The sequence below is a fragment of the Falco biarmicus genome, chromosome 10, assembly GCF_023638135.1.
Source record: "Falco biarmicus isolate bFalBia1 chromosome 10, bFalBia1.pri, whole genome shotgun sequence".
Classification (NCBI taxonomy): domain Eukaryota; kingdom Metazoa; phylum Chordata; class Aves; order Falconiformes; family Falconidae; genus Falco; species Falco biarmicus.
Window position 1 is genome coordinate 30,979,059 of NC_079297.1, and position 12,069 is coordinate 30,991,127.

The window sequence follows — 12,069 nt, forward strand, 5'->3', positions numbered from 1 at the left end:
TGGCTGTCTCATTTAAGAGCATGGGGTGGGATATAGGAAGAATTACCATGAGTCCAGAACTGTAGCAGTGAATTCTGTTCGGTATTCATACTGAACATATGTATTCATACTTCATACTGAAGGCACCTAAATCTGGTAGATGCCACAATTTTTACTTAAGCATTTCACAAGCGCTCAACGTCTACTTGCACAGGTATCCAGCAAAAAAAAAAACAACAAAAAAATATCGACTCCTAAACCCCAGTGTCTTAGGAGCGGTTTAGTCACAGCTTTCATGGTGTGCCCAGTGCACAGCAGTCAGGCTTACCTCCTTCCTCTCCTTTCTGAATCTTATATCTTCTCTACAGAAAGGCAGTTACTCAGCAAGAGCAGCAGCCTGCCCACCTTCTTCAGAGCACCAGTTCTGCATGTGTTGGAGATGCTCTTTGCGGGACATGTGGGTCTGACTGCCCTCAGGCACAGTAACCTGACCTGGACCTGCTGCATCTTGAGTCAATAGGCTATGATGTAAGTGGGCTAGTATTAGCTCTGTCTGATCCTTCTCTGTTGCTGTTTCAAAACAAAGAAAGTATTTTCTGCTCAGTATAAGATGAAAAATGTCAGGTCAGCAGAAAAACACCCAATCACTGCCTTTAAACTTTCCTGCATCTCCAAACTGAAGCATAAGCTGTATGAAGAGCAAGGTCTAATGTTCAGCCCTGTCCTTAAATGGCTGAGTGTGTGTTTTGTTCTGAACCGTATCCTGTGGCCTTACTTCTTCTCGCGTGGTGGGGACGAAACACATCATATTTAGAGTATCAGGTTCTCCTGCAGGGCCTGTGTGCATAAATCTTTATCTACTAATAACCATAAAGCAATAGCTGTCGGGAATAAAAAATAAAGCTGGAAGAAGTCAAGAGTGGCTGTTAGGCCTAAAACTTCTGCTTAAAATCCATTTAAAATATGTTCCTTCTACCCTATTCCACTCTCCCTTCCCAAAAGGTCTCTTCTCTTGTCAAACTCACGAGCAGCTTATTTTCTTGACTCCTAGTATAGTTGCATGTGTCTCTGGTAACACAAATGCTGCTTTTTCCAGACTACTTTAGTCTGGTAGACTAAGTCAACTTAATTCTTAGTAGACTAAGTAGGCTTAGTCTTAGGCAGAGTTTAATCATTGCATAACGCTTTGCGTGGGGAGGCAACAGAGATTGCTGCAATTGTCGGGAGTATGGCAATAATTGAACACTGTTGTTTAGTAACACGTTACAAAATGAGAAGCAAGCCATAAAAGATCTTAAAAAGTGAATTCACACAGTTCTTTGATTCACTAGAAAATTACGACCAACTGGGATAATAGGGCAAGGAGAAGGAAGGATTAAAATGCTTAAATATACAATTTGTTTACCAAGGTTGGAAAATATAGTTTATTCTGAGTTACAAAAATTTAGATACCTTTAAAACCTTTTTAGCTATGTAAATTTAATGGAGAATTATAAAGAACAGCTTAGCTGGAATAACGTAAATGAGATTTCCACACATGAGTTGGAGTATAAACATTTTGAGCCATGTTCTCCATGTTTATAAAAATATCATCTCAAAGTAAAATGGCCTGTTAAGTAATAAAGTATTTAAAAGCTGAATCAGAAGTTGGATTCAAAAGAGACTTCTGGAGTGAAAACATGAGCTTTAAACACAGGATGTGTTTCACGTTTGTGGTTGAGGGTTTTTTTTTTTGTGAAAACCAAGTACAAAGAAGCTATTAAGATGTGTGCAGTCAGAATTTATCTGCAAGTCCTTCAAATCTTTGTTTTTCTGGCATGAACACATTTAGAAATAGAAGGCAAAGGGGATCCTCTGCTGCAACTTGAAGCATTGTGCTCCAGCTGACAATCTAGATGCTTCTCTTCACCGTCTTTCTGCACAGATGAGGTATGGCTGTGGTTGTAAGGTCATGCCTAATCTTGGTTTGAGATCTGGAATCACACCATGAGGAAAACACAGGTGAAATCGTTGCAGTAATGAAGTAAAAAACAAAAACATTTCCATTCGAGCTAGTTGTTCTCCAAGACAGTGTCTTCTTCCTGGATTGAAAAGAAGGTTTTGAAAAGACTTAAAATGTGTTCAATTACATTTTCACTCTTATTACGAATAAGAATGGTCATTTCTGTGTTCTAAGAGGAGCTGTATGAACTTGGTGGTAGCATTCTGTAAGAGAGGATAGGTGGTAATTTACAGCAAGAAACAGATTTTAGAGAACTTGTTCCTCTCGCTACACAAATGGCATTGTAACTAATTCTGTCAAATTTATTTAGATAAGCTATTAGCTCCTTTATCTTGTCTTGAAGTGCCAATCTAGACAGAAGATGTCTTTAAAAAATGATACTGTGAATTTCAGCCTTTGTTCCCTACTGTTTTCTTAATTACATCTACTGCCAGTCATTATTGCCTGGCAAATATTGTAACTTTCTAAGCAGAAAGATTCGAAACAAGTCTGGATAATGACTTTAAACATTAGTTCCCATTACTAGTTACAGTGAGTAAACGTGGTTGTGGAAGACACAGGTGAATGGATAACAACATCTGGAACTGGTAAGGTCAAACAGACAAAAAGAAACATAATAAAGGTAGGTTTCATCAAACATAACAGGCCATTTAGATCTAGTGTATCTATTCCAAGGCAATTGTCTTCTCTTGTCTCCTATTTTTCAGAGCAAGAGCACCCCAGATGAGCAAACTAAGTCACACTCTACACAAGGCTATGTCTTTCTATGGACTGCAGAGGTAGCCCTGGAAGTTAGTTTATAAGGAACGCCTAATTTTTTAGGTTGATAATTGTATGTAAGGTAAATTACCCACTCTTACAGGCATCAAAAGACAAATCCATAATAATTTAGGACTCCCAGAATATTTCCTCAGGTCAGAATGAAGTGATACATGCTGAGCCCCAAGCTAGTTCTGAATAACGTCTGCAATTTCTGGTGCTGATCTAACTGCTCCAATTTGAAAGCTGGTTGTGTAAATCACCTGTATGTAATGACTGTAGCAGCAAAGGACTATTAATTATGAAAGAAATACAACTTATGTGCTGCAATAATATAAAATCTATAGACTCCTCAGATAAGAAGGTATCATGCTTTTTTGCTAGCTTATATATAATAGCGAACTCATCTATATAAAAGATACTGTGCTAAAATGTATTATGTCCAAAGTGCATTATATTGAATACCTTTAAAATAGCTGTTTCATCAGACTGTGGATATTTTACATCCGTCTGTCCATTCCCGATTTATTGCCATCGCTTATATGTTATACCTCTCTAGATTTATGAAAAGGAACAGTGGAAGAGATCACTTACCTAGTGAAAAAGGAATAAATGCATCTTTCTTGACAAACTGCCCGCTGCTGTCCAAAAACCTCTCAGGAAAAAACACTTCTGGATTGCTCCAGTATTTTTCATCAAAATGGACAGAGTAGAGGTTTGTAATGACTGTAGTGCCTTCAGGAATAGAATAACCACGCACAACAGTATCTTTGGAAGTTGCATGAAAAATACCTAGTGGAACTATATTACAGAATCTTAGTACTTCATGTAGAACAGCCTCAGTGTATGGCATTTTGCATTTCTCTTCTAAGGCAGGCATTTTGTTTGGGCCAATGACTAAATCAATTTCTTTTTGAACTTGCCCTGTTAGGAACATGAATAAAAGCTGATATTTATTGTGTAATATAATTTCTTTTTTTATTTAAGCTATAACATATATAGATTTTTAAAAGGATACTGAAACATGAAATATCCTACATAAAATGTAGTAGCTTATAAGCTTTAAAATTTAGATTCTATATTCCTTATCCTGTTACTAGGAATTGTTACTAGCATCTATACCAGTAATGTTCATTTCAAAAGTAATTATCCTCAGTAAAATTGTAGTTTAACATACTTTGCTTTGCTTGTGTATATTTTTATTTCTGGAGCTCTTCAAAACTAAAGGAACAAGCAAAAGACTGCAAAGATAAAATACATTAAGTACTTGAGTAAACACAGATAAGACTGAAATTAGCCACTTGAACTTTCCGTTGTCTAATTCTGCTATGATTCTTCAGAATTGTCACAATGTAAAATCATTCACTCTTAAGATGAAAATATCTGATACAACACTGTAAGATTTAAGAGGGGCAAGAGTCTGAATCTAACTGAAAAGGAACAAATCCAATCACTGGGTTTTTTTAAGCTATTTTAAAAATAAAAGTCACAGGTTATTTAAATAATCTCAAAGGCACTCAAAACTGTCTCATCTTTTTCCCGATACACTTTCTTTGCTGAAACTGCCAAAGAGCTCCTAAGTAAAATAAAGTCACACTTCTACAATTCATGTGGAACCAATAATGCAAATCTGGGCAATAGCAGAAAAATTCTACCAGAAGAATCACCAGGTTTTTCAACCTAAAGTGACAACATTCCACATCAAAATTAAGAGGTGAAAAGCAGCTTAGTTAAACTACATTCTGTGATGTAGTGGTGTATCGGTGTGTGTTGTAATACTTGGACAGAGAAAGTCTAAATAAAGGTAACAGTAATTTTTATTTTTATCCAGGTGAACTGATCTTGAATCCAAACTCATTGTATCACAAGATCTGAGATGAGAAGATTATTTTAGGTAAGTGGATCTCTACAAAATCAGCTAGTGCATAGGAGACACAAAACTACAAAGTTTTTTTGATCTTTTTTGAAAAACAGTATCTTGGTCAGATCGTAATAGAGCAGGAGAAAGGATGTTCTTGTTTTAAGATGTGACTATTGTTTGTGAGCCAGGACAGACTGATCAGAAACTTTAAGTGGACCTTTCTGCATTCAGGGTTTTTATATAATGTAGAGTGTAAATATATCCTTGTGACTAATTATGGCACCAAATAAATTTTTAACTAAAATATGGACAATGTATATATGCATCCTAAAACTTGAGTACCTATAAAATCGGATTATATTTTTTTCATTTTATTGAACAGTTTCCTTTTATGGTAGTTTTTCTTATTACACTGTGTAAAGCACATAGATGAATTAGTAGAGCTCAGAAGCATAAAAGCAACATTTAATTTTTTTATACCTTTTTTTTTAAATCATCTGAATTACACTGACTGGTTAAAAGTAGAAATTGCAGTTTTAATCTTCTACAAAAGAATTATTAGCTGTACTTAGTGAGCTGAAGCTACATATTTCTCTTAAATATATCCCTCAAAGTTTTTAAAATTAACAACTCAAATCTATTAGATTTTCCTTTTAATCCTAGAAGAAATTTTTCCTATTTTTTAATCTTTAATCAGTTAACTCATGTTCAATTAATTAATCAACTAATTAGAAAAGTTGAGTAAGAGGTTATGGCTCTCAGGAGATATTTAAGCGAACTTTGGTTCTACTTGCTTAGCCAGATATTTTAACGAGCTCAGTGAATAGCAGACTTAAAATAACGATAATGGCAGCAACAGAAGAGTTTTGGCATCAGCTTCTTCGTGTAAGCAGAATGATTTTCGGTTTACAGCATGTCAGGCTTTGACGTACTTTATCATCATATTTCAATTTTCATTTTTTTCAAGTAAAGCTGTATTTACCTTATATGTAAATATAAAATTTGATCTCTAATTTTAGATAATATAATAGATACATAGATCAATATTTTAAAATCTAAAAACAGATACATAGATACACAATTGCGCTTTTTCCACCCGATTTGAATTAGAAATTATTCTAGCTGAGAAAATCAGAAGTCATAGAGGCATGCACCTACTACCAGAAGAAGAAAATGGAATCTTTCATACATAAAGATATCTGGTTCCTATGCAGAACTTCAGATCTCAACAGCCTTCTAGCTACAGGCAGTGCTGTTATCCCCATTCTGAAATTATGATGGTGGTGAAACTGATGTTAGAGCAATATTCTTTGGTCAAAGTATCAGCAGTACCTTTCAAAGTTATCCAGGCTGCTCTTTCTCCAAATACTGAAAATTCCTAGTTGAACTAAGCACTGCTAAGGCTTTGATAGGAAAAGGGAAGTGGAGGCAGGAAAAAAAATTAAAAATGACTGTTCACTTCTAAAATCCAAACTTCTGCACAAAACATCCAGGCTGACATTCAGACATCTATTGCTGTCTTTCTTCAAAATGACGGTAATACATCTTTCTTACTTTTAAGTGCTATTTTTGTTCTTCCAAAAGTATGAATATACATGTCTATAACATGTAAATCTGTTGTGAATTGAGGCACTTAAGGAGAAAAAAAAATTGTACCCAAACTGTTAACTACAACCTGATTTACATTTTGCTGGTGGTTTTGCATTTTTAATATAATTTATTAGTTTCATATTTTATTGCATTTTCTTACTATTTATTATTAACTACACAGATTAGTACATCTGCCAACCAACATTATGCCTCACAACACTAAATTTAAATATATTAGAAATACTTTATTAATGCTTCATAAAAATTATTTACAAAATAATATTCTAAGATTTTTATCATCATACTTTACTTTTGATAGCCTCTTCATGTACATATAAAATAAGCTTCCCACCCCTGTCTATAGTATATTTGGTAAATGATACAACAGAATAATATACAAACCTTCCTTTTTGGTTACAACTATGGATCACTGCATCATTTTTAAAAGAGCATTTTAAATTTGCAATAGGAAAGTGTATCAGTTCCTCAAAATGTCAAAGTTCTTACCTTGAATGTTTGGATAAAGAGCCATAAATAACACTGCCCATCTTAAAACATTTGTTGTGGTTTCTGTCCCAGCTATGATGAGTTCTCCAACAGAGAAAATTAAGTTTTCTCTTGAATATGTAGATTCTGGATCATTTTCATTGCAATCCATCTCATCTAAATATGCATCTACAAAATGTCGAGGTGACTGAGGCTTTCTATTTTCAGAGACACGTTCAATAAGGTCTTGAAGAAAGTCATATACTTCAGCTGCATTTTTAAACAGCTGCTGGTGTTTCCCAAATGGCAAGATACCGATCCAAGGAAAAGCATTATATAAAAACACAGAAGCACTAGCAGCTAATTCAATATTTTCACTAAAAATCTCAATCATGTGCTGAAATTCAGTATCTTCATATGTAAAACGTTCTCCAAAAATAATCAAATTAGTAATGTTTGAAACAGCATTTGTTATCAAGTGCTTAAGATCAAATGGTCTGCCTTTGTATGTATCAATGGCATCAAGAAAAAAAATAGATTCCTCTGAAATTTTGTGTTCAAAGGACCTTTGTCCGTATCCAAAATTTCGAAAAGTATTTACAGCTAATTTGCGATGTTCTGTCCATCCTCTTCCATATTTACTGTTCAGTAAGCCTGAAAAAATATTTTAACACAGTATTTTATGCAGTGGGTTTTTTTCCCCTGTAAGATAAGATAATAAAATTATTTAAAAGGACAAAAAATTATACACATCTTGCTATGGAGCATAGTCAGAGAGTAACAATTCTTTCCAAATAATATCTTTAAAGAAGCGTCAAGTATTTTGTGGAAGGAGATAAAGAGGTAGAGAAAATGGCTAAAGCAAATGTTTCATGTGATCACAAACCTATCTATTGGACAAAAATTACATTTTTAGATAAGACATTAGCACTTACCTCCCATGTTTGTCAGCTTCTTAAACAAGGGAAGAGATGGTCTATCTGCAAAAATTTCACTTTGATGAACAAGGCATTCCTTTACTGCATCATAGCCGTTCAGTACAATAGCAGATATACCTCCCAGATCAAGACTGAAGATCTTTTGAGGGGGAAAAACCCACAGAAATTGTAAAAATGCTATTACAACCAAAACTTAAGAACAAATAATGAAAATTAATAAAAACAAGTAATGAAAACGTGAAACAAGACTTAACATCAATGCAAAATACAGACAATGAAAACGTGAAACAACACTTGACATCAATGCAAAATACAGACTTGAATAAACTTCAGCAGGGCATACAGGTAACCAAAGGTGATCCAATTGTGGCGTTACACAGTAGAGTCTGTTGTGAGCTAACTTACTCTGTCAAAAGATAAAGTAAATTAGCCCATGCTACATTCTGTGCCTTGCTGTGCACCTAAAGTGACCAGCTCTCCAAAGTCAGGACTGGGGATGCTTTCCTAGTCATTAAAAAAATGTGAGTTTGGTACGACAATGTATGTTTTTCAGAAAAAATGTACTGTCCCCTAACATTAGTAGATATAAGTATATACTTACGAGTCTATAACATAACCTTATTAGATATAAGGTATAGTTTTTATACAAGAATTAGAAATAAAGTACATATTTTGTCTACTTCCCTAATCTTCTCAGACTGTTTCCACAGGAGGGAGGTAAGCTTTACTACTGTATCTACTCCTCCTCCCTGCCTGCGTAAAGGTAAATTCCAACAGCTTAATTTGGTTTAGGGCACTATGACTGAAGCTACAAGTTTGTATTACGAAGACTTCCAACAACGGCAGATACAGAAGTGGTGTCAGTTGTGAAAACAACCAAGCTGCACCCAGTCCTTTCTACCTCTGAAACTGGACACCAGCTTACTTTGCACAGGCTCCCAAAGAACCACCAGGTGATAGAAGTGAGAGCCATGATGACAGCCAACAAATGACAGCATAGCCCAGCTAGTCCCATCTCCCATTTCCAGAGGTGGTTAGCACTAGATGCTGTGGAGAAAGTTGCAATACATCCTGCAGAGGGCACATACAGGATAAACAAAATGAAAATCTTAACCTAAGTTTTAAAAATTTAAACTGAGGCTAGACTCGATTGAAATACTACATCCCTTTCCACACTTTTCTTAGCATTATAAATCTGTATTTTTACCTATATAAATCTCTAGTTTTCCCTTCATCTCAGAGCTGTTGACCTCCACAATATGAAATAATGTTAGCGTAATTATACATTCTATGACAGCTGGGTTGTCACTGAAAATGTTACCAGGCATTGGAACAGGCTGCCCAGGGAAGCGGTTGAGTCACCATCCCTGGAAGTGTTTAAAAGCTGTGTAGGTAGCTGTGGCGCTTAGGGACACAGTTTAGTGGTGGACTTGGCAGTCCTGGGTTAATGGTTGGACTCTGATCTTAAAGGTCTTTTCCAACCTAAATGATTCTATGATTCTATGACTATTTTGTTTTAGTGAACTTGATATTTTCACTGTTATAATGGCTCTTCTTTGTTATGTGACAAGGCACTCCTGGTATATTTCCACAAACCATTTGTGAGTTCTCTATACCTTGATCTTAGCTTATTCATCTTTCTTCCAGTGTCATAGATTTTTTTTTTTTAAATCCTTTCATTGTATTTTTTCAGAGCCCCCCAAATCCTGATGCCACCTTCAAGTTCCCTCCAATTCTGCAGGATCCTTTCTTACAGCAGGTGACTGGAACTACATAAAGCATTCCAGGCAAGTAGAAAGCTTAGTTTATTGGATGACACATTTTCCTTCCTATTTCCATTCTATTTGTCCTAGTATTTTGCTTGAAACACATTTACTTTTTTCTATTGCCAAATGAAACAAATGAATCCTTTTGTTTCTGCCATTTAGCATCCTTTTAATTTGTGCACTTTGCTTTGCTTGTCATTCAGAACAAGACTGTTTCTCCTGTAAGTTTCATAAATGATCTGGGCAAAAGCATTTGACAGACTTAAGTTCTAGGAACAGTTTTATTTGCTTGTTAGGGGTGTTATATTTAAAAAATTCTAGCAGTTTGAAGGATGTGATTTTCTAGACAACACATCGTTTGTTGGACACAAAGCACAGTCTTTCACAGCCCTCCAGTGAAAATCCTGTGAAGTAAAACACCACAGGTGATACACATAGCCTGGAGATGTACAGGCACGCCAAAGGGTGTCCGTGCTCACCCACCAGCTGCTACCAAAGCGTAACCTCAGTGCGTGTGTGTTTATGTACGTGCACACATACACACGTAGAAATGCTAATACCTGCCTGCCTTTCCCTGCGGGATCTAGTTTGGGTTTAACTGTTATGAAGCTTCTAACAATAGACTGGTTGCTTGAAACTGGCTGATGAGAAGAGACATCTGATGTATAAGAAAATATGGGGAAAAGGAAAAAATCCATTCTTACATAGTTATTTTAACAGACTGCCGGTATTCCAAACATCTCACTGAAGATACTTTGAAGCAACGCGTTTTCAGCGACAACGTTGCATTAGCCAAGTCCCTGCTATTTGGCTGCTGTAACTTCGTTAGTTTTAAGCCGTCTTGGCGTGTCCAAGACGTGCGGGACGCCGCTGGCGAGTGACCGTCCCTGGCAGCCCAACCGTGCCCCGAACGGGCCGCCCCGAACACCAGCCGCCCGCGGGAGCCCGTCACGCTGGCGGCTCCGCTCCGCCCGCACCCCCAGCGAGACACCGGCGAAGCGACACGCGTTTCCCCGCCGCCGCTGCACGGTTCTGCCCGCGCCTTGCGCTCGGGCACCGGCCGGCCCCGGGCCCCTCGCCCCGCTCCCGCCAGCCGGCGGGGGGCTCCGCTCACGGGGCCGCCGCTCCCCCGGCGGGGCGGCCTCTGCGAGCCGGGGCCGGGACCGCTCCTCCCCGCCGGCCGCACCGTGCTGCCGCTGCGGGGCCGGGCTCCGCGGCAGCCCCGGGATCGCGGGCCGGGGACAGCGCCCGCCAGGCTGCCCCTGCCCGTGCCGCCCGGCCCCCGCGCCGAGCCCGCCCCGCTCCCGCTCCGGGGCCCCCGGGGAGGCGGCAGACGCCGCCGGCGCGGCGGTACCTGCCCGTGGATCTGGCTCTGCCGCCGCATGTAGACGTGCGGCTGCTCCGCGCCCAGGGCGTGGATGTTGCCGACGAGGGGCAGACCCCGGGGACCGGGCGGGAAGCCGGGCGGCCGCCGCTGCTTCAGCAGCTGCCGCACCACCAGCGCCAGCGCCGCCGCCAGCGCCGCCGCCAGCAGCAGGAGGCAGGCGCCGCTGCCCGCCCCCGCCGCCGCGCCCGGGCCCGGGCCCCCCGCCGCCTCCGCCGCCGCCGCCGCCCGCATCGCCCCGCGCCGCCGCCGCGCCGCTTCCTCCCGCCGCCCCCGCGGGGCGGTGCAGCGCCGCCCTGTGCCCGTTGGCCCGCGGCGGCCCCGCCCCTGGCGTCACGGGGGCCGGCCCGCCCCGCCCCGCCGCCACCTCCCGCGGAGCCCCGCGCGCACCGGCCGCTGGCGCGGGTCCTTCGGGCTCCTCGGGCGCTGGAGCGGCACCGCTCGCCCTGCGCTCCGCGCAGTGGCCTTGGCCGCTGCGACGCGTCACCGGCAGTCACTTGCTCGCCGTTAAGGCTCGGTGGAGGAACAAACCCAGCTTTGCGATGTCCCTCCCAGAGCCCCTTTGGATGTGGGGAGCCCTGAGCCGGTGCATTCCCGCGGCGCTTCCCGCTGCCCTTCCCGACCACAGCACCGGGCAATCTGCCTGGCTGGCGGATTGCTGCTGGCAGCGGGGCGGGGGGCAGCTTCGCAACTCGTGCCTGCAGCTCCCCGTGCTGGGCAGCCTTTCCCCCATTCTGGCGCCGCTAACTGATGCCAGTGCTGCAGCGGGCAGTGAGAAAGGGCCTGGCGTCCCCAAGCTTGCAGGCAGCCGAGCACAGAAGGAAATGTCCCTAGTTCATGGACCAAGCAGTGAGGAAATCACATATGTAACGGCGTAAGAGCTATTGTTACTTGGCGGGATGATGCCTTAGGAAAGGGGGCTCGAGTTGCTAGAGAGGCCAAGGTCATTTACTGCAGAGCTAAGAAAGCAATGCCACTGTGCAATGTGACATCCTGCTAAAACACTTTATAAATCACATTTGTTTCCATTCGTGGTGGTTTTGCTCTTCTGTTACTGCTGTTTGGCAAGCAATTTTAGGTATAACAGAAGTATTCCTGCCCTATTAAAACTTCTAATCTATGTGTTTCCAACTTGAGATTTCTTTTTTGTTGATTTCAGCTTCATTCATACATAGATTCATAAGAGCGTTGATAAGATCCAAACTGATAAAGAATTTATGCTGATGAAGTTTGTTAGTAACCTGACTGATCAAAATGCACTATGTACTTGACGATCTAACCACTGAATGCTTAATTCTCAGTAC

General features: G+C 40.6%; 1 protein-coding gene across 3 annotated transcripts; it reads right to left on the bottom strand.

Annotated features, from left to right (window-relative positions):
* Positions 1 to 521: 521 nt before the first annotated feature.
* On the bottom strand, positions 522 to 11,002 carry LOC130156096 (vitamin D 25-hydroxylase). Of its 3 annotated transcripts, XM_056354289.1 has the most exons (6): positions 10,736 to 10,835; positions 8,541 to 8,686; positions 7,613 to 7,754; positions 6,699 to 7,331; positions 3,335 to 3,664; positions 522 to 2,060 (listed from the first exon to the last, which is right to left on the bottom strand). In XM_056354289.1, exons 2-6 carry the CDS (start codon positions 8,628 to 8,630, stop codon positions 1,885 to 1,887), a joined length of 1,371 nt encoding a protein of 456 aa, XP_056210264.1. In that variant the 5' UTR covers positions 8,631 to 8,686; positions 10,736 to 10,835; the 3' UTR covers positions 522 to 1,884. The 3 variants fall into 3 exon arrangements, with proteins under 3 accessions (XP_056210264.1, XP_056210263.1, XP_056210265.1); XM_056354288.1 differs by lacking the exon at positions 8,541 to 8,686 and having other exon boundaries at positions 10,736 to 11,002; XM_056354290.1 differs by lacking the exons at positions 8,541 to 8,686; positions 10,736 to 10,835 and adding an exon at positions 10,086 to 10,704.
* Between the last annotated feature and the right edge of the window lie 1,067 nt (positions 11,003 to 12,069).

Coding starts and splice junctions, on each gene's coding strand:
- LOC130156096 (XM_056354288.1), bottom strand. CDS start 10,999: ATGCGGGCGGCGGCGGCGGCGGAGGCGGCGGGGGGCCCGGGCCCGGGC. Junction 7,755..10,735: donor AGAGCCAGATCCACGGGCAG/GTACCGCCGCGC, acceptor CCCCCTCAAAAG/ATCTTCAGTCTTGATCTGGG. Junction 2,061..3,334: donor ATTTATTCCTTTTTCACTAG/GTAAGTGATCTC, acceptor TTTTCAATCCAG/GAAGAAGACACTGTCTTGGA.